The sequence below is a fragment of the Corylus avellana genome, chromosome ca3, assembly GCF_901000735.1.
Source record: "Corylus avellana chromosome ca3, CavTom2PMs-1.0".
NCBI lineage: Eukaryota > Viridiplantae > Streptophyta > Magnoliopsida > Fagales > Betulaceae > Corylus > Corylus avellana.
In genome coordinates, this window is record NC_081543.1 from 8,044,910 (window position 1) to 8,066,496 (window position 21,587).

Sequence of the window (21,587 nt, forward strand, 5' to 3'; positions counted from 1 at the left end):
TCTCAACCCAAAAAAAAATAAAAAAATGAGTGTCTTAACAAATTTATTGATGGTCTTATACATCAATCAAGAAGTTACCTTGGATATGATGGATATTGGTGTCATTTGTGTTTTTGTTTAAAAAGTTTGACTCTGTTTATTCCAGGGGAATCGTTTATTAAAGGATTTTGACATACGAAAGGAGGCTGGTGGAGTCTCTTCGCAACCCGTTCAAAAGGAATTTCAGGTCCAGGTATCAGAAAACTACCTTGAAATCCATCTCTTTTGGGCTGGAAAAGGAACCTGCTGCATACCTCGTCAAGGTACTTATGGACCTTCTATTTCAGCCATCAGTGCTACCCCAGGTAATATAGTGCAAAAATTGTAGTTGCAATTCAGAAGATTAAGAACATGTTGTTGATGGCCTTGCTTTTGTATAGACTTTACACCCACAGGTGATAACAAACTTCCAAGCAGCAAGAAGAATAATAGGACTGGTCTGATCGTAGGTGTCGTTGTTGGTGCTGGAGTTTTAAGCTTTCTGTCTGTTTTTGTGGTTTTCTATATTGTTCGAAGAAGAAAACAGCTTCCAACCAGTGATGATGCGGGTAAGTCAAAAGTCATATTGTATGTCTATTCTAGTTGTCAAAGTTCATTCATTTTTTAGTCTACATATTAGAAATATGCAACTTTTGCCTATGTGTGAGTCTATATTATTTATTTATTAGTGAGGTAGAAATTGTGTTAAGTAGAAATTGCAGTGTATCATATCATGTTTATGACAACAGCTACGTCAAGGCAATTTTACCAAAACCTCTTCTATATGTCTGCTAAATAATACAGACACACACATAAACAACAGCAAAGAGTAGGGTAAAATGTAAGTTACTTCGCTGATAAAACCCCATTCTATAGACAACTTTCTATATATATTCTTGCTACTGAATCTCCGATCTTCAGTGCAACAACATTTTGGACTAAAACACATTGATGATTATTTCTTAACAAAAGGAGACATCCTCAATTTAACATGTAAAACTATACCGCATTTTCACTCACAAACCACTGAAGCAAATTGATAAGCAGATCAACCTGTGTTTATGTTGAAAATGCAGAGCTCTTGGGAATAGATGTTAAAACATTCACTTTCAGCTACGCTGAACTAAAGACAGCTACAGAAGAATTTAGTCCTGCTAACAAGCTTGGAGAGGGAGGATTTGGACCTGTCTTTAAGGTAAGTCCTTATTCTAATCAAGGACAAAAAGTGGCTGAACCTATGTTAGTGGACAAAAATTTAGTTGACTATCTGATATAACTCTAGAGCTGTTATATATCTATTGCAATTTCCAAGAAGTAATGAAGCAAAACTTGCAACATCACCTTTCCACGATTTCTTTTCTTTTCTTTTATTTATTGTTCCTTATGTTTCCTGCCTTTCTTTTTTTTTGTGAAATTGCATGCACTCCTTACCATGGTATCTTGTGCTCATGATTGGCAAGATGCTGACAATTGCAGTTGTTGTAGAAGTGAAACAAAAATACTTAAAGATTCATAATATGATGTCCTGATCCGGATTCTCTGTTATTCCTTTCACAAAGAAAGGGGCTGGGTAATAATAGAGGGATTGTGAGGGGGACTTCCTTGCCCAACGAGGAGGGGGCAAGGATAAGAGGGATCCTCAATTGCTGGAGTTCCCTGTCCTATGATATCCATAACCCTTTTCTATTTCTTCTACCAGTTCTAATACACTTGCATTTTCTATTATGGTTATCTTTTGACCTTAGTTAAAGTTGAAAGATATTCAAAGTTCTTAATCAAATGAAGAAAGAAGAAACATATTTTGTAGTTATTTTCTGATTCACGCCACTTTCCCAAATTCAAATTTGTATAAGTTGCCATATTATAATCTTTACACTTTTTTTTTTCGTGGTCTGGTTACACATACTCAAAATTATGGTTTTTATTCCTCTTTTAGGGCTACCTTGGAATTAGGACTCTTCAATGCAACTTGTTCTTTACATTCAGTATACTAAAAGAAGAAAGCATTCTATGGTGAAATTAGGTCCATTATATCTCAATTGGCTAGAAATTTCTATTAAAAATTAGTGATTAACAGAAGAAAAAAAAAAAGAAAAGAAGTTTATAGAGAGTGAAGGATTGCATATATATATATATATATATATATATATATATATAAAAAGTAAAATTTTGAACTGATGATTTCAGCAATTTTATTTTTTTCATGGATGGTGTAAAGTTTAAGTTGTGTAAATTAAATTTATTTAAGCCATCCACCCTACTCAGCCAGACTATCATTTTCTATTTACATTGATAGATCAAAATCATCCCTGTAGATGACTAATTGTTTTTAAAAATATTTTCTGTCACATTTTTTTTTTTTTTTTTTTTTCTGACACTTTGTACTAAATAGGGAACACTGCTTGATGGGAGAGTAATTGCTGTGAAGCAACTATCTGTAGTATCACACCAAGGAAAGAACCAGTTCATAACGGAGATTGCTACTATATCTGCTGTGCAACACCGCAACCTTGTGAAATTGTACGGATGTTGCATTGAGGGAGATCAACGACTGCTTGTTTATGAGTTTCTAGAGAATAGAAGTCTTGATCAAGCGTTATTTGGTATGTGAATGCGTCTTTGCACTTGCTCTCTCTCTCTCTATATATATAGATATACACGTGTGTGTGTGTGTGTTTATTTGTGTATGTATGTGTTATGTATTAAGCAGATTAAGTTTTATATGCTTGCATGAGGCAGGTAAAAGAAGTTTGAATCTCGACTGGTCAACCCGTTTTGATATATGCTTGGGTGTTGCAAGAGGTTTAGCATATCTTCATGAGGAGTCACGACTTCGAATTGTACACAGAGATGTGAAGGCCAGTAATATCCTGCTTGACTCTGATCTCATCCCCAAAATATCAGACTTTGGCTTGGCCAAGCTTTACGACGATAAAAAGACCCACATAAGCACCCGTGTTGCAGGAACTATGTAAGATCATGAAGGCTTCGTTGGGCACCTTGTCTTTCTAAACTATATAATCCTTTATTTTGTCGTTTTTATAAGCTATCTTGTACTAATTTTTGCATATGATTATTACTGATGTAGTGGGTATCTTGCGCCAGAGTACGCCATGCGTGGGCACCTTACAGAGAAGGCTGATGTGTTTGCCTTTGGTGTTGTGGCTCTAGAAATTGTTAGCGGGAGGCCAAATGCTGACTCAAGCTTGGAAGAAGAGAAAGTATATCTTCTTGAATGGGTATGAACAATATTTTTGTGCTCCATGTTTCCATTGTTACCTGTCTTCTAATGAGATGGATTTTTCAGTCCACTTCGAAAAGTTCCAGTAGCATTTATCTTTCTATAGCTATGGGTTCCAGGTTAAAATAGTCATGACCATCCATACTTATATATATTTTGCTTCTTCCAAAAAGTTGAAACAAGATTAAAACTTGGATCATATTAGGAGAAAATTCTGGATGTCTCAAGGCAGCAGAATAATTTTACCTGCTTATACAGAGCATCCAAAAATGAGTCCAGTAGCATACTTAACAGGAAATGAAATGAGTTTCTGTAGCCAAATCTCCCTTAGTAAGACCTTACTTTTGTGACTCACACTATGAAATGGCCTCTGTCGAAGTTATTTTTGAAATTCAAGATAAGACATAAGTTCTATTTTACTTTGTGATGATCCCGATTTATGAAGTGTACACTAAACTTCATTGATAGTGAAATGTCAATCTGGATGTGTCGGTTATCCATATGGCACAGCACATTTTACATAGAGTGCTTAAAACAGAGTGACTTCATAGAATCAAAAAATGAGCCTGAGGAAGAGTTACGAAAATCGACTGGATTTATCTAGATCTTCTGCAAAATATAGTTGCCTCCTTGAAACAATTAGAATACTCACTTCCAACAGGTTTATACTAAATTCTGAACTGTTAAGACTCATTGAAACAATTGGACTGCTCACATCCACCACCTTTATAGTAGCATATTCCTCATTGTAACAATTGGCATACTCGCCACCACCATTTTTGTACTATATTCTGAAGCCTGATAACACATATCCTTCTCAGGCTTGGCATTTACATGAAAGCAACTGTGAAGTCGGTCTTATAGACTCTACATTATCAAAGTTCAATGAGGAAGAAGTAAAGCGCATGATAGGAGTATCTCTTTTGTGCACACAAGCATCCCCAACGTTACGGCCATCAATGTCGCGTGTGGTGGCAATGCTTTCGGGAGATATTGAAGTGAGCTCTGTAACTTCAAGGCCTGGATATTTGACTGACTGGAAATTTGATGATGAAAGCAGCTTATTGAGTGATGTTGCAATCCATGCTAGCAATTTCAACTCATTAGCAAGTACAAGCATAATGGGTGATGCAGAGATTTCACCAGCAAATGTTTCTAAAACCATGCTCGATGAGATCATCAAAGAGGGTAGGTGAGAATCGATTTTTTTTTTTTTTTTTTTTTTTTTTTCCTTCGGGTAAATTTACAAACGTTGTATTCTTCAATTCCAGGCATAATATGTGATCATGCAATTTTAGATCTACTTGATTGTAAATTAATTTTTCATTTTATTTTTTCCTGAGGTATTGGCACCCTCCTTGCATGTTAGTATAGACTATAGAGGTGCAGACATTAAGGCACTAATTCAGGAATGCCTTCACACTGAGGTGGAAACTACAAGTTTGTCTTATAAGCCCCCTTTACTGTCAGGAAATTCTTTAACAAATTGTTTAGATGGAGTGATTTGGAATGGGTGGAACAAACAGAGTAGGGCTCCATTTCTGTCCCCTGAATCCCTGATTAATTAGGGTGAGATTTCATTTTCATCCATTCAACAAATGAGAACGAAAATGATAATCAATCTGTATGTTTTAGGCGAAAAGAAAATAAGGGTAAGGGAAAGAAGTTTAGATCTTCTAGTCGTAAGAACAATTCCTGTACACTGGTAATGTGAATAGGACTCGTCAAAGCTTTTATATAGTTTTGAATAGTACAAGTCATTACCCTATTTTCATGTAAAATTTAATTATATATTCCTTTGGGTGGAAACCCTCCTGTGGATTGGCCATTAGTTTCAAAGGTAAATCCCTTCGCAGCCTAGTAGCTAAAATGATGTTTGCAGCAACAGTTTATGGAATTTGGCGTGAGAGAAATGCTAGAATGTTTCAGGGAGTTGGTAATGTGTCTTTTTTATGAGACTGTATTGGGTGAGGGCTAGGATCAAACTCCCTACATGGGTTGGATCTGTAAAATCTAACCTGGACCATGAACATTGGAAATGGAGATGGTCCTGAACTCCTGATACTCCACGAAGTGGGTAGTGGCAAATGCCTCTTTTAAACAAGATTCTCTCAGGAATTTTCTCAAACACCATCTTCACAAGTCCAATCTCTACACGTTGTACGAACAAATGAGGTCAAATTGAACCTAGATTGCGAAAACACACATATGGACATGCTAACCCTCTTCAAAGGCTGACCCTTTTCCACACAACTAAATCATATGAGACCCAACTTGCACAAAACGCATTTTACAGGCATCTCACTTCATATAATCTCTATAGTCATTGTATCTTGCTAATTGAATGAGAAAGAGGGAAAAACTTGGACTTGAAGAGGCAGCACAACTTGGAGTATGGATGATGCACTCGCTTCTATACGTAAAAGCTTGAGTAGACCCTAGGGGGTGAAAGAGTGCAGAGGGCGACAATTTTGGAGAAAGAGGAGGAAATAAGAAAGGAAGTGAGGCGATTGTGGTGGTAACCAGGGTCAGAAAGATAGATTTTGGGGCGTAACCGCGTAAGGCGAGAAATTTAAGTGAGGCATTTTTTTAAAAATTTAATTATTAATTAATTTAAGGGTAAAGATCACATATCTCTTCAAACTACCATTCAATTGACAAAGTCTCCAAAACTTTTAATTGTGACAATGTTTCCCTCCAAACTATCAAAACATTGTTAATGTCCCCTTAAGAGCATTCCGAATGGAATAGCTAAATGTTACTTTTATCTAAAATGACTCTTCAAATGTTTAAAAAAACTCCCTACATTGGATTAGCCAAAAGAAAATGTAAAATAGATATTTGATTGGAAGAGCTAAAAAAAAAGCTAAATGTAGCAGCACTTTTTAAGGGAGCTATTTTATTTTTCATTGTTTCTCACCTATTTTCTCTTTTTCCCAAATCTTTTCCTATTTTTTCTCTGCATGTTCTATTTTTCCCAAAACTTTTCCCATTTTTCCTCTCACATGTTCTCTTTTTCCCAAAACTTTTATTGCTTTTAATAATATTTTAATAGAATAGATAGGAATTTAGCTAATCGGATGTAGAGACATTTAAAAATGGCTTAGTTAAATTAGATAAAAGTGAGTTTTGAGAAACTATTTTACATAAAAATATGGCTTCTCTATTGGGAATGCTTTAAAGCTAGCAAAAAGATAAAAATGCCCCTATGTATTTCTCAATAAGACAAAAATACCCCTCTAAATTTAAAATAATAAAAAAAATTTAAACGAAAATTTTAATTTAAAAAGAACGATTTTTTTTTAAAAAAAAAAATTAAACGATTTTTTTTTAAACGAGTATTTTTTTTAAGCGATTTTTTTTGAACGAAAATTTTTATTTAAAAGAAACATTTTTTTAAAAAAAGTTTTAGAAAACGAAAATTTTTATTTTCTTAAACGAAAATTGTTAATTTTTTCAAAACAGAAAATTTTATTTTAAAAAGTTATAAAACAAAGCGAAAACTAAAAAACAAAAAAAAAACAAAAAACAAAAAATTTGAAATTTGAAATTTTTTATAACAAAATATATATATTGAAATTTTTTAATTTTTTTTTCTTATACAAATGATTTTTTTAAAAAAAAATTTAAATTTGCCACCCTTTGGATTATTATTTTTTTTTTTTAGTCTTAGGTTTTTTTAGAAGTTTTAGTATTTTTTGTTTTTATTTTACTATGGGTAGTTTCGTCATTGGGGGGCATTGACAATTTTTTGTAGTTTTGGGAGGCAGGGGGGGACATTATCAATTGAGTGGTAGTTTGAGGAGGGTATATAGAATTTTTCCTTAAATTTAATATTATATTTTAATTTAAAAATATTCTTCTCACTTTTTGGAACTCATAATTACTTATTAAGGTCTTCATATTCAAGTTTTTCTAACATCTTTTTTTTTTTTTTTAAGTCAATGATCATATTTAAACAATTAGTTGTTGGAAAATAATGAAATTGGAGACGAAAAGAATAATTCAAATTTGAATAAGACTTAAATAGAGAAATAGAGAAAAAATAGAAACTTATAGATAGAATTTGTAATTGACTAAAGAGAAAACTTCACAAATAATCTATGAACTACTCTTGATTCTCGAAAAGACCTCCCAAATTTCAAACTTCTCTCAATTTCACCCACTTAAACTTTTAATTCGATGCAATTAACCCCCCTCAGTTTTTTGATGTTAAAAGTGATGACATGATCTTTATACCCCTGAAACTTTTATAAAATTTCAAATTTACCCTTAATTTCAAATTGAAAAAAATAATGATAAATTGAATGGTAATTTGGTCTTTTTTAGTGGTTCCCGTTAGGTTTTAATTGTAAAAATTGACAAATAGGGTTCAACATCAAATTGAAAGTTTAGGGGGTAAAATTAATAATGTTTAAAATTTGAGGAGTCTTCTCAAAACGCGTGGTAGTTTAGGGGTCCTAAGTGAAGTTATCCATTGAATAAAATATTCAAAGACTTTTCATATTCTTAACATTTAATTTCTTTAATGTTGGAATCCAATTAAAAATTCATATTTTGTGGACAAAAGTAACCTCTATGTCTCATGTTAAAAAAAAAAAAAAAAAACCTATATCTCATCCAATGACGATCTAGTTAGCAAAGTGGCTAGTTAGGAGTTAAGATTATAGTTGATTACTTCTTCTTTTTTTGAAAAAAGTGGTAATACTCTTTATTCATATTTGAACAAGAATACAAGAGCCTTAACTCTACGAAAAAAAGAGCATTAAGCTCTAAAAGGACAATATTGAAAATACAAGCTGGAATTTTCTCAATCCAAATACTGTCTGTAACTGTCCTAACTGCCTCCTTTGCCAATACATGAGCCACTTCGTTTGCTTCGCGCTTGACATGGCCTAGCTTCTAATGTCAGAGGGATCTCAGAACCATCTTGGTGTCTTCCATGATTTGCCCATACTTTAACCAGTTTTGGGTATTCTCCCCAATGGCCTTGACTACTGACATCGAATCTCCCTTTAGCAGAATCTCGAAAAAGCCTAACTCCCGACAGAATTCTGCTGCGTGTAGAGCTGCAAGGGCTTCCCCGGTGACAGATTCATGGGTTGCATGGATCGTCTGATTTTTTGCTGCTAGAACGTGGCCTCTTTCATCCCGTACAATCACGCCAATTCCCATACAGTTATTGACGGTTGAGAGTGCAATATCCCAATTGACTTTATAGAAGCCTGGTGGAGCCTGCCATTTTGTCTTCGTTTCTGCAGCCCCCAAGTCTCCGCAATTTATCACAAGAGTGTTTGCCTGAGAGAATTGTAAAAGGCGGTCCCTGGCCAGATTTGCAACAACAATTGGATGGGTAAACTTCCCCCCATGCAATATACAATTTCGACGTTGCCATATCTCCTTGGACGTAAGAATAGTGCTGCAATGCAAGCTACATTTTTGGAGCTTCCTGATGCTTAATCCCCATACGTCTTGTGCCGATGGGCAGGCCCATAGAATGTGGTGGGCTGTTTCCCTCTCTTGACAGCAGAAGAAACATAATTCTTCCTCAAGAACCCCTCTTCGTTTGAGATTATCCTTAGTGGGGAGGATAACCATCCTAACTGCCTCCTTTCCTATTAGTGTAAATTATGATAAGAATCTTTGACTACTCATTACAATGCCCAAAATATCTTTTTGTTCTCGTTAAGAAACTAGCTCTCTTTTTAAGCCATTTTCAAACATTGTGAAGCTTATCCACTCTTCTCTCTCCCTTGCCTTATTGAATGAGAATTTACAGTGGCATCATATATAGTACGTCACAAAAGATCACCTGACTCTAAAATAATTTTGGTAGACCATCTATAGCAGCAAGAGCTATTTAGGTAATAAAAAAGTCTTCTTTTTTATTTTGCCTACTATTTATTTATCCTACTCTCAACCCTTTTTTTTTAATATTTTTTTTTATATATAAAACTATTTGTCGGGATAGATGACAAAAAAATTCAAAACTTATTTAGATATATGAATTTTATACAATTTGAGCAAGTGGTTGGTGCATGTGGACTCCAAGGACCCCATAAAATGGTCTTGACTCTTTAAAAAACCAAAGGTTAGGGCTTGATTGGTAATTTGGTAGAGGTTAGATTGAGCTATCTCTTGAGCCCTTGTACTTATGGGAAAATGATTCTCTCTATTTCAAAATCTCTCAATTTCTTTTATTTAGTGTATTTTGAAGAGTATTGCATTTAATGTACTACCATTATTAAAACTTTTGGACAACACTACCATTCAAATTGCACTAAATTGAGAAAATTGAGGAATTTTGAAATGGAGAGAATCCTTTTCCGTATTTATGATATTCTTCATTTTATTTGAACTGGAGAATATCTAGTTAGTTATAGTGGATGAGTATTTTTGTTATTTCAAAAAATAAAAAGACAAAAATACCCCTCTATTATAAGTAACTGAATATTCTCTAGTTCAAGACGGGAGATGATCCTGTTAAAAAAAACAAAGAGTCATGTTATTTTAGTACAAGAAAAATGATGAGTGTTAATATTTTTTTTTATTATCTCATTTTATAAATTAATTATTATATTTATTTAATAATAAATTCTACAAATATAATAATTGATGTATTAAATTTATAAGAGAATATTTTATTCTTGAGAGCAATAATTTTTGAGTTTTGTAAAGTATAGTATTTTTTGTCACTTTTAGACTTCAGTGGACAACTTGTCAACTTTCATATTAATTAGTAAAGAAAATGTTGTCTGGTAAGAAGAAGAAAAATTGCACTAAAAGCATCAAATATAGAGATTTTCCAATTACGCGGCGCCGGACCTTCAGGCCACCGTCACTGTGGGCCGTGGGATTCATATAGTTTGAGCATCTATATATATAAGCCTATATTGGCAATGCAGGCAGTATGCGTTTCTGAGTGAAACTTGACGTCTTTATAGCTTTCTTTGGTTTCATTTTGTATGTGGATTCATGTCATCCATGCTTGTTTTTGCCTTCTATGCTCTCTGTGTCACTGGCCTTGTTAATGTTGCTCAAGCCCAGAATCAAACACAACCTCCTACGGATCCTAATGAAGGTGCACCTCTCTCTCTCTCTCTCTCAAAATTTTGGTTGCTTTTGTATCTCAAGGTCTGGAAAAATGATAGGAATTGTGGTGTTGGGAATTGATAGGAGTCGTAGGAGAGTAGTATCTTATCTTATTATCGTTATCTCTTTTATCTGCTTCACCTATTATCTAGTAGTTGCTTATAAGTACAAGTGCAGAACAGGGGAAGAGATTCATTGAGAAATATTATCAAACATCTTGTATGTTGGTGAACTCCTACCCCCCTAACTGGAGTGTTCTTCAACAAAGTTCCATCCCTCGTTTATATATTTTCCACAAACAACAACCCAACCCAACCCAAACCAAGCTCTATATATATATATATAAAATATGCTAAAAAAATCATCTTGAAAACAAGCACTTATATATCACATTAGAACAGGGCAGGAGGATTTGATTCTATCTCATGTCAATTATTCATATTTCAGCATAAAAAATATATAGGCAATTACTCACAGAACAGTCATACATTCATCAACCAAACTTAAATTCAAACTCAATATCTGATCTCTCCAATTGATAGTAGCCTCTACACTTGCTGCTAATGATCAGTGGAAGTATAAAATGCAGCTTAAAATCAATGATCTGATAAAAAAAAAAAAACAAAACAAATATCAGATCAAATTAAGCTGTGAAGGTAAGAGAATGTGTTGCAATATTAATCATGTGTAATTGGAGAAGAGGAAGCATACTTTCAAGCAGTAAGATGGGCCAAATTATCCTTTTTGACCAGTTGAAGAGCTTCAGGGTTTAGATCAATAATCATGTACCACTCTTTGTAAGTAAACCAAGTAAGGTCACACAGAATGATCCTTATCCAATCCAGAATGGGGAGATTCATCATGCAGCACTCTATTCAGTACGAAAGATCCTTATCCATGCCCTTGGATATCATTCATACTAGAGTCTCTGATTTTTCAAAGTTAAATAGAATGTTCACATAGAGTTGCCAAAATTGAACAAACTCTTCATCAATCCCCCACTGTAAACGTTAAACGAGTGATCCCTTTTTTTTTTGAAAAAAAATTAGAAAGTGAGAACCTAAGATGGTGTCACTCGACTTATGAAAATTAACGAAGGGTGTGGTGCTTTGACTCTTATATGGTGCCCACCAAAGCCTATAACCAAGCTGTGAATAGTGTAACTAGTTTTAAAAATGAGGAACTGATTATTGATTTGTTTTTACATTAAAAAACTAGAGTCAAATTGAATTAAATTTTTTTTATTTGTTTAAAGAATCAAAGTGGTTTACATTCTAGTTTCATGAAAATGTATAAAAATCCAATTTAGTTCAAAGATGAGTTTATTACTTTTCAGAATCGACTTTAAACCAAACAACGCTATATCCTTCATTTACATAAACATCATAATTTTACATGTGACTCTAGGTTATTATTTAATATATTCTATGCTTTGTGGAGTGAATTAAAGCATTGATTAAGCATTAAAATGTAAAAAATATAGCTTTTTCATAGAGAGCATTACTTATCCATAACTTCTAAATTTCATTTTGCAGTGAGAGCTTTAAATTCGATATTTCAACAGTGGAAGATATCAGCACAATCCGATCAATGGAATATAAGCGGGGAGCCATGTACTGGTGCTGCCATTGACGACGACACCGGCTTTAATAACGTTGATTACAACCCCTTTGTTAAATGTAAATGTTCGTACAAAAATGGTACCATTTGCCATATCACCGAGCTGTAAGTTTTTGCTCAACATAAAATTCTCATGTTTACACTTGGGTTATTTTTTATAATGCTCATAATAGCTATAATAAATCGCTCTCTTTTTTCCCGTTTTCATATTAACTTCGAGTAGTCATTACAAAAGTAGCTTTAAAAGTTTTCTTGTTCATGAAAATTGTTTGCAACGATTATGTGAGTCTTCTTTTGGTCTGTTAGTTTGTTACCATGGTGGATTGGTCTCTTATTAGATATGGAAGGCAACCTACATTACTTTAGTTAGTTCCCCAGCCCTCCCTTTAACATAACATGTATATAAATATATATGATATATAATATATCAAAAAAAATAGGTTATCAAAAAAAAAAAATATATATATGATATATAATAAATCATGATCGGGCACCCTCCCATCAATATTGATACAAACTTACTCATTTTACTTATATCTATGTGCTTTAGTAACTTAGGACTTAAAAAAAAAATTAAGGGTTCCTGTACATGTATAATAGGTGAAAAATTTGGGAGGAGTTTGCTCTAATGGAGTTAATAGGTTGTATGGGGTGGGGCTATGGAAATTCATTAGGAGGGGTTGGAAGCAATTTTCTAAATTTACTGGATTTGAGGTGGAGGACAGCTCCAAGGTTAGTTTTTGGCATGACATTTGGTTTGGGGTGTTGCCCCTTAAAAGAGAGTTTTCGAAGTTGTTTTGCATTGCCTTCCTTGGGATGCTTCTGTGGCAAATCATCTTCAGTTCGCTAATAGCCTCTCCTCAGTGGAACGTTAATTTTGTTAGATCAGTGCATGATTGGAAGTTGAGATTCTTTACTTCGTTCTTCGATCAGCTGTACTCCTTAGATTGAGACATGATGGTGTAAACAAGTTATACTGTATGCTTTCCAAGAGAGATGGTTGTTGGGGATTGTGCCCTAAATCCCAAAGATAACACAGACGCGTGCACACACACACACACACGCACGCACACACAAGAGAGATGGTTGTTGGGGATTGTGCCCTAAATCCCAAAGATAACACACACACACACACACACACACACACACATATACATATATATTGTGGTGGTGGAGTGGTGTTGCATGTGCAAAAAGAACGGTGAGTCAGTCGATCATTTACTTCTCCATTGCGAGGTTGCTAGTGCTCTCTGGCATGCTATCTTTAGCCGGTTTGGGCTGCATTGGGTTATGCCTGGCAGGGTGGTGGATTTGTTTGCAAGTTGGTGGACGGGAAGGCGTTCCAGAAGTGCGGTTGTGTGGAAGATGATTCATTTATGTCTTATGTGGTGTGTATGAAGCGAAAGAAATGCCAGATGTTTTGATGACTCCACTAGGACTTTAGAGGAGCTCATTCATTTTTTCTTCTTTACTCTTTTCACTTGGACAGCAGCTTGGCTAGCTCCTTGAGTGATAAGTTTCTCTAATTTTCTTTCTATTATCTTCTTCTACTTAGGCGCTTTCCTTTATACTTCCCATGTAAATGGGTTGTGCCCCTTTGCGCATTTGATTTATATAACATTATTTATCATATATATATATATATATATATGTTTGACATTCAATGTTTGTAATGAATATAAGTTATTATTCATTGATTAAATTATTTAAGTATATGACATATAGCTATCTTTACATGCTTATTACTGTTATACATGTTGTGCATGTAATAAGTCCTTAGATTACATTGAATATGCTCTATGGGTGTGAGTAATTGGGTTATCACACAAGGTCTTTATAACACCCCTGCTTCAAGTGATATGATATTGTCCGCTTTGGGCCAAGCCCGCACAGTTTTATTATTGGGTTTACTCCCAAAAGGCCTCATACCATTTAAAGAGTATATTCCATATAAACAAATCATCTTTTCCATGCCCAGGCAATATGGGACGTCACAATCACCCTCTCTTAGGACTCAGCGTCTTCGTTGGCGACCCTCCTGGGCTTGTGCACGCTCCCCCCCATCTCAGGCTGAGCTATGACTCTGATACCACTTATAACGATCCAGGAAAAGCGCTAGCCACATCTGTGCTATTACTCCAAAAGGACTAGTCAATTTGGAGCTTCCTTATAATTCATTATAAAGCCTAGTTTCACCTAGTAACTAGGTAATGTGGAACTTAACACCCATGACTATCTTTATAAACCATCCACTCTATGTGAGCTTCTTCTCATTTTCCTAATATGGGACCGGGGTGTTACAAACTCCCCCTTTTAAATTCCTGACGTGGCCACGTCATGCAATACTCCAGTACCACATGATTTGGCGTTACTAGATGGCTCTGATACCATATGTAATACCCCTGCTCCAAGTGGTATGATATTGTCTGCTTTGGGCCAAGCCCGCACGGTTTTATTATTGGGTTTACTCCCAAAAAGCCTCATACCATTTAGAGAGAGTATATTCCATATAAACACATCATCTTTTCCATGCCCAGGCAATGTGGGACGTCACAGTCTTAGTCCATAATTCTTGTACTTCTAAATTATGAGATAGTTCGCAGTTGGTAATGGAATTGGGCATTTCATTTGCGAAAAACTTTTACACATTGAGTCTTCATGATCTACCTTACTCAAACGAAGCTAGAGGCTTCGAGCTGAAGTGTAAATGTTATGCATTGAACAGACCAAAGAGTTGTCTTTCCACAAAATACTGTCAAAAGTATAGTGTTGTGTAATGCTACCTACCTTAACCGGTATGTCAGTGTTTGTACATATAGCCAATGATAAGTTACAAATCATATCTAACTTAAACTCTACAATAACAATACAAGTTAAACCCTAGATGACTACTAGAGTCCTATCATAAGTGTTCTTCTATTGACACTTAATGTTTATCTTCCTTATCTCCATCCTCTACGTTATCTCTAGGAGTATAAGATTGATTAGGTCTAATAAAAAGGAAAGACAATAGCTCCTAAAGGCTACTTATGATATTGATTCTAAATCTTGAGAGGATTGTTGATGTAAGGTGAAATTCACACCTAACCAGCTTTACTAAAAATGTTATATCTCAAGTTTCAGACAGCGGATTTGAGAAAGCTTGGTGGCGGTGGAAAGCTAATTCAAATATCTACAAAGTCATGTTTCACAAGGGTTTGCTAATTCCAATGTTTACTAGGTCATACGAGTTGTTTAAAAGAAGTCCCAAAATCCCTTGTTCGCTATCCTGTTCGAACGAGCTTGCAAACGAGACATTCTAGGGGAGTCACAAAAGTACTCATTTAGCACTTGTTCGCTAGCCTGTCTAAACGTGTGCTTGCAAATGAGACATTCCAGAGAAGGTCGTTTGCTAGTTTGTCCGAATGAGCCTGCAAACGAGGAATAAAAGTTGTGTTTTCTTTAGTTTTATCTCACGAGCGTTCGAACGAGAGGATGTTACGTTTGAACGGATAGCACAAGTTTTTTTAACTGACTTATTTACTATTGCTATTAGGGTTAGGAGTTTGAGGCCTATAAATACATGTTTTATAGGCCCATGAACGTAGCTTTGTTATAATCTATCAGTTTTTCAATAAGAAAACTTAGAGTTTGAGTTTCTTCTATCTTTTGTCCTCAGTTCCTAGATAGACTCTTGTGTTTTGAGAAGAACTCCTTGAATCCTTGATAGACTGAAGGTTTTTAAGAAGAATTGTGTATTTCTTGTTGTTTATCTTCACGACCCATGACGTCAAGCTGCGCATCAGTCGTGTACTTAGATGTGAAATGGAGGTTGCTTTGATACATCTAAAGATGAGACCTTTACTGCTGTCAACATTTTCGGTGTGTGGGGTAATCACAGGTAGCATTATGAGAAAGATTTTCAAAGACTCACCCCTATTGTTAGGGCGTTGATCCATTTCCATTCCTAGCCGGGTCACCAAAAATAGACTAATTGTTTCATTCTCAGGCATTTTCGATGAAAATAGCACTTGAGATTTTGCCTTTACAAATGCAATGTTGATGTGGTTTTCAATGTCGAGAAATTTCCCTTCATGGCAACAATCCCATCAAAATGGGCGTTGATCTCACATCGGGATCCAATTTTTGGAAGATTTAAGGACCATGATTTTAGGCGTCGAAACCCACTTTCACTCTTCTCCTGAATCTTATTGTCTGTTTTCTCTAGTGAACACAGCAAATAGGGGATCTTCGACAGAGTTAGTTGACCTGTGATCTTACCAACAAGATGAAAGACCCGCTTTCAGACTGTGTTGGCTTAGATATAGATTTAGACCTCATCAGGCCTAGAAATAGCTTTAAAGTACCATCCGCCTACCAAACTTCCATATCTTTTGTCTAAGATCTAACAAAAGTTTCTCTCCAAAGTTACTTTCCCAACAGAGCTTGGTTGAAAGTGAGCAATCTCCTAATCCCCAAACCTACATGACTATGGGGAGTACAAATATTCTTCCAACTAAAAAAGATGGAAATTGAATAGAAAAATATTTAAAGAAAGATGGAGCTTGGGCTCATTATTCAAGCCATCGATAGAGCCTGTTGTTGAGAGGTTTCACAACAAGAAGACATCATCAATTACCCTAGAGATGTGTATCCATGTTGTTATAGTTTGTATGAACGTTTTAGACACAAAAGGCGGAGGCTATTATATTATTCAACTTATGTTAACCTAATACAAGCATCCTATTATATAGGATTAGGGAAATACCATAAAGACTAAAATACCCCCAAAACCCTAATGACTCAAACCCTAACTCTTCTAACACTCCCCCTCAAGCTGGAGCATATACATCATATGAATCCAGTTTGGAAGATACAAGCAAACGAAAAACAACTAGAAAACATATTCTAACACTCCCCCTCAAGCTGGAACTGCTTGGACCACACAAGTTAATTAAATAAAACTTCAACGCCGGTCGAAAACTCGTTGGTAACTTGAACAACCATTTGATCGGTTCTCGCCGAAAAACACCAAGGCCGGTCGGATGCAACGATCACTTGATCGGTTCTCGCCGGAGAATCCAAGGCTGGTCGGATACATCGATCTTGGGATTGGTTCTCGCCGTAAAACACCAAGGCCGGTCAAATGCATCGATCACTTGATCGGTTCTCGCCGGAGAATCCAAGGCCGGTCGGATACATCAATCACAAACAACAAACAAACAACAAATTTTCACATGATTAACCAACAAGATTCGCCGGAAAACAGATGCTGGAAAAACAAAAAACTTTGCCGGAGCTTGGCTGGAAATATGCCGGAACTTCGTCGGGGCTTCAAAACTGGCCGGAAACACACAGAACTGGCCGGCAGTACCTAAAAACAGAAGAAAAACACTGAAAAACAGAACAGAAACAGTCACTGGAGGCTCACCGGACCTTAGCCGGAGACTCGCTGGAGCTCGGCAAAACTTGCCGGAGAAGACAGAACACTCCGGCCACTTCAACAACAGCAACTACAGAATCAATAGAGGGCCACACAGTAACGTTTCAACACCAAAAACATCAAATCGTCGGAATTTTTTTTTTTTATTTTTTATTTTCCCGATGGCCGCTGCAACTTTTCCGGCCACTTCAGACAAGACAGAAAACCACCGCAGAACCATCCGGCCAGCATCACAGAAGATCAAAAACAAACAAAATATATATATATTTTTTTCTCACCGGAAGGAGTTCCGGTCACCATAAAACAAGAGCAAAACAGCTCTACGGAGCTCTTTGAAGGTACTGCCCGTGTGGGTTAGCCCACACGGGCAGTGCTGCCACCAAGAAGAAAACTAAACTACCCAAGAATCGAAACAAGCTCTGATACCATGTTATAGTTTGTATGAACGTTTTAGACACAAAAGGCGGAGGCTATTATATTATTCAACTTATGTTAACCTAATACAAGCATCCTATTATATAGGATTAGGGAAATACCATAAAGACTAAAATACCCCCAAAACCCTAATGACTCAAACCCTAACTCTTCTAACACATGTAATTGATGATAATGTAGTATATGTTATAGTTCAAAACCATCATTTAGAATTACTTGAATGTCTAGAACATAAGAATCTCTATCCTTTCATTTAATGCTTGTTGGTTTTCAAATTTTCTTGACAGGAAGGTTTACGAATTGGATGTTGTTGGTGTACTACCGGATGAGCTATGGACTTTGACTTTCCTCACCAATTTGTATGGTTTCTTATTTGTATATTGGTGTACTTGAGTTGAAATGTACAATTGGTTATTTCCTTGTAATTAAGCTGAATTGAAATAATGTTGCACAGTATCAACCTCTTGAAATATGAGCTACACTTTGCTTGTTTCTTTTCTTTTTTATTTTCTAGACGTTGTTAATAGATATGTGTTCCATGTGTTTCCCCTGGCATTATTCCCTGTTTTTGAAATTGAGTTTCCTTTGTTTCTTACAGGGATTTGCGCCAAAATTACTTAACTGGTCCCATCTCTCCATCCATTGGCAACCTAACTGGCTTGCAATACTTGTAAGCTCATCTAAATTTGGAGTTGGAAGTTGAAATTCACACTTATTTCTATTTGTTGCTTTATTTATTTATTTTTTGATAGGTAATATCATTGGGTCTTGTTGGGTGGCTGTTTTTGAGGGTTCTCGGGTGGGTTTGCTTTGGGTAAGCTTTGGCTTTCCCTCTTGTATTTTTAGGGCTTTTTCTCCTTAATAAAACTCCTTATTACTTATAAAATATATATATATATATATATATAAGAACGGAAAGGGGCGCAACCCATGTACACAAGAAGTATACAATAGAGCGGCCTTTTCATCCTTTATTTATTTATTTATCATCGAATGGGCGCAACCCACTTATTTATTTATTCCGTGCCTTTCTCGGCCTTTTCATCCTTTTCCTTTCTGAGCACCTCTTCTGAATTTCCGACCTTGCCCTCACCCGTAACTTCTGTTTTTGATTCTATCCTCTTCCCCTCCACCACATCGGCAAACGTCCACCCAGGAACCACCTCTCTTGCCTGTACTGGCATAACAATCTTCTTCACATTTGCATCCCTCAATTGATTCAGATGTTTCACGAGCCGCCCCATTTGCGAGATACAATGCCTCCAACCTTGACCTTCATGCCCCTCCGGTATTACAACGAAGTTGCGTCTCCCTCCACGACCATATTCAGTTGTCTCCATGAATTTCCCATACTTGTTCATCCTTTTCTACAGAAAGATGATTGAATCGCCCATTCGATGATCTCTGCATGCACCCATCTCCATCGATTCTGACACCAACTCATTCATCATCTTGAGTAACCATACCAATCTTGTGATTCCCATGACAACCGTTCTTATATTCCCCCTTCCCCATTCCGTCAACTTTATATTTTGACTCCCATCACTTGAACGTAACTCGTACGTACAGTTTCGATTCCACGTAAAAATAACCCACGTAACCCATCGTAAAAAATCAGAGGAGAGGCCTCCGATTACCCCATGCGCCACCCCCCTCCCTCACGCGCTACCCATGAGAGAGAGAGAGAAAGAGTTAAAACTTTATTCGTTGTTTTATTTATTAATTTCTTTTTGGATCAGGAGCTTTGGCATTAATGCATTATCAGGGAAGCTTCCAGTGGAATTAGGGAAGCTTACAGATTTGAGGTCACTGTAAGTCATTTTCATTCATCACTCTATAATATGTCTAAAGTGGCAATTTCTTGTTTTTCCCTTGGGTGATAATGCCTTTTTTTTAATGTTATTTTTTCCCACTAGCTCTTTTTAGTTGTGTTGTCTCTGAATTAATAATGATTTGGAAAATCTTTTTCACAAGAATGGAAATTTTTTACTCTCCTAATTACATACTTCAGTCTTGGTCCCTTTGTTTGACATTGCATGTTGCTTCATTGAATAAACATGCGAACTATCCTACTATATGATCAGGATGTATCCAAGTACATATTACTTTGAACTTGCTGGAGAGTCGCCGGAGAAAGTTGCTGGAACTCTTTGGGCCTGGAACAGGTATGGTCGAGGGTAGTATTTCAGGGACAGGTGGGTTGGAGGAAATAAGGTCAGAGAAGGTTTCTTCTAACTGGGTTATTGAAAGTTGTCTAGATTTTTGCCCCAAAATTGGTGTATCTGATGAGGGGAAAAAGGAGAAGTTGGCGGCTTTGCTCAATTCTATTGAAGTTTTCTATAGTGCAGCCTGATTCTGACTTGGGAGGCATTTCTGTCAGTATTTCTGCTCCTAAAGGAAATAGGGAGTTAAAGAGATTAGGTTGTTCCCTTAATTATGACAGGTGCCAGTCGGAAATTGTGAAAGATAGGGGTAGAGGGAGGGGTCAATATGGTGGATTATGAAGCCTAACATCATTGCATGGAATGTGAGAGGGTTAAATGCCCTCAAGAAAAGATTGCGGATTAGAGGTCTCTTGAAAGAGTGGAAAGCAGATATTGTGTGCTTGATTGAGACTAAGATGGAAGCTATTTCCCGAGAGGTGGTTCGTAGTTTATGGGGAGGTCAACATGTGGGTTGGATGTATAAGGGGTTTAATGGTTTGTCGGGGGGTATGTTGTTGATGTGGGATAGGAGGGTGGTTGAGAGTAAGGAGGAGTGTGTGGGGCACTTCACTCTAGCTTGTTCTTTTCAAAATGTGGAGGATAAATTTGTTTGGGCGTTTGGGGGGGTGTATGGCCCGAATGATGATGTGGAGAGAAGGGTCCTTTGGGAGGAGCTGGCTGGTTTGATGAATGTGTGGGAGGTCCCTTGGTGTTTTGGTGGGGATTTTAATATTGTCCGGTTTCCTAGTGAGCATTCTAGTGTCCCTTACTATACTATAGGCATGATGAACTTCTCGGACTTTATATGTGAAAACAGTTTGGTGGATATTCCGTTGGTGGGGGGTCAATTTACTTGGTCAAATAATCAAGAGAATGAGATTTGGTCTAGAATTGACCGATTCTTACTCTCCTTGGATTGGGAGGATCATTACCCAGCAGTGTCACAAAGAAGACTTCAACGTCTACTCTCCAATCATTTCCCTTTGTTATTGGACTGTGGTTCTCCTTGCGGAGGTAACAAGTGTTTTAAATTTGAGAATATGTGGCTTAAATCTGAAGGTTTTGTTGACAAGGTCAAGTCTTGGTGGGGGTCTTATTTGTTTAAGGGCTTACCTAGATTTGTTTTAGCTAGAAGCTAAAATCCCTTAAACTGGATTTGAAAAAGTGGAATGAGGAGGTGCTTGGTAATATTGGGAGGAAAAAGGAGTTGTTGGAAGGAATTCAGGAGTTGGATGCTAGGAAGAGAAGCTTAAAAAGGCGGATATGTCGAAAGAATTGGAGAATACCTTGTTGTGTGAAGAAACTCATTGGTGTAAAAAATCGAGAGATTTGTGGCTGAAGGAGGGAGACCGAAATACTCGATTTTTTCATAAGGTGGCTAATTCTCATCGCAGGTATAATCGTGTGGAAGTGCTTCGTATCAATGGTGTCTTGTTTGACGATCCCACTGAGGCCCTCGGGTTGCTTTGGGTTATGCCTGCAGGGTGGACTGCGGCCCTCGGCAAAATTCTGCCTCACGATAATTTACGTAAGATGAACTTTGTGGTAGTGGAAT

At 36.4% G+C, this 21,587-nt stretch overlaps 3 protein-coding genes across 5 annotated transcripts in view; 2 read left to right on the top strand and 1 right to left on the bottom strand.

Annotated features, from left to right (window-relative positions):
* The window catches only part of LOC132176696 (probable LRR receptor-like serine/threonine-protein kinase At1g56140), a 27,551-nt gene extending 22,739 nt beyond the window's left edge, over nt 1-4,812 (top strand). Inside the window, exons 8-14 of the mRNA XM_059588975.1 lie at nt 146-344; nt 420-587; nt 1,095-1,213; nt 2,411-2,621; nt 2,758-2,989; nt 3,107-3,257; nt 4,081-4,812. Of these exons, the coding sequence (XP_059444958.1) occupies nt 146-344; nt 420-587; nt 1,095-1,213; nt 2,411-2,621; nt 2,758-2,989; nt 3,107-3,257; nt 4,081-4,455 (1,455 nt within the window). The 3' untranslated portion in view covers nt 4,456-4,812. The remainder of the gene's footprint in view (nt 1-145; nt 345-419; nt 588-1,094; nt 1,214-2,410; nt 2,622-2,757; nt 2,990-3,106; nt 3,258-4,080) is intronic.
* Nucleotides 4,813-8,167: 3,355 nt separating this feature from the next.
* On the bottom strand, nt 8,168-8,857 carry LOC132174030 (uncharacterized). The gene has a single exon (XM_059585744.1). The coding sequence runs from the start codon at nt 8,855-8,857 to the stop codon at nt 8,168-8,170; it is 690 nt and encodes a 229-aa protein (XP_059441727.1).
* Nucleotides 8,858-10,050: 1,193 nt separating this feature from the next.
* LOC132176694 (probable LRR receptor-like serine/threonine-protein kinase At1g56130) overlaps nt 10,051-21,587 on the top strand; it is a 46,976-nt gene continuing 35,439 nt past the window's right edge. The window contains exons 1-5 of one of the 3 annotated variants that reach the window (XM_059588972.1): nt 10,051-10,340; nt 11,887-12,076; nt 18,116-18,187; nt 18,427-18,498; nt 19,568-19,639. In XM_059588972.1, the coding sequence (XP_059444955.1) occupies nt 10,235-10,340; nt 11,887-12,076; nt 18,116-18,187; nt 18,427-18,498; nt 19,568-19,639 (512 nt within the window). In that variant the 5' untranslated portion in view covers nt 10,051-10,234. The remainder of the gene's footprint in view (nt 10,341-11,886; nt 12,077-18,115; nt 18,188-18,426; nt 18,499-19,567; nt 19,640-21,587) is intronic. The other 2 variants (XM_059588971.1, XM_059588973.1) reach the window with 2 other exon arrangements.

Excerpts from the sequence above, each read along its gene's own strand:
- LOC132174030 (XM_059585744.1), bottom strand. The coding sequence starts at position 8,857 with ATGGTTATCCTCCCCACTAAGGATAATCTCAAACGAAGAGGGGTTCTT.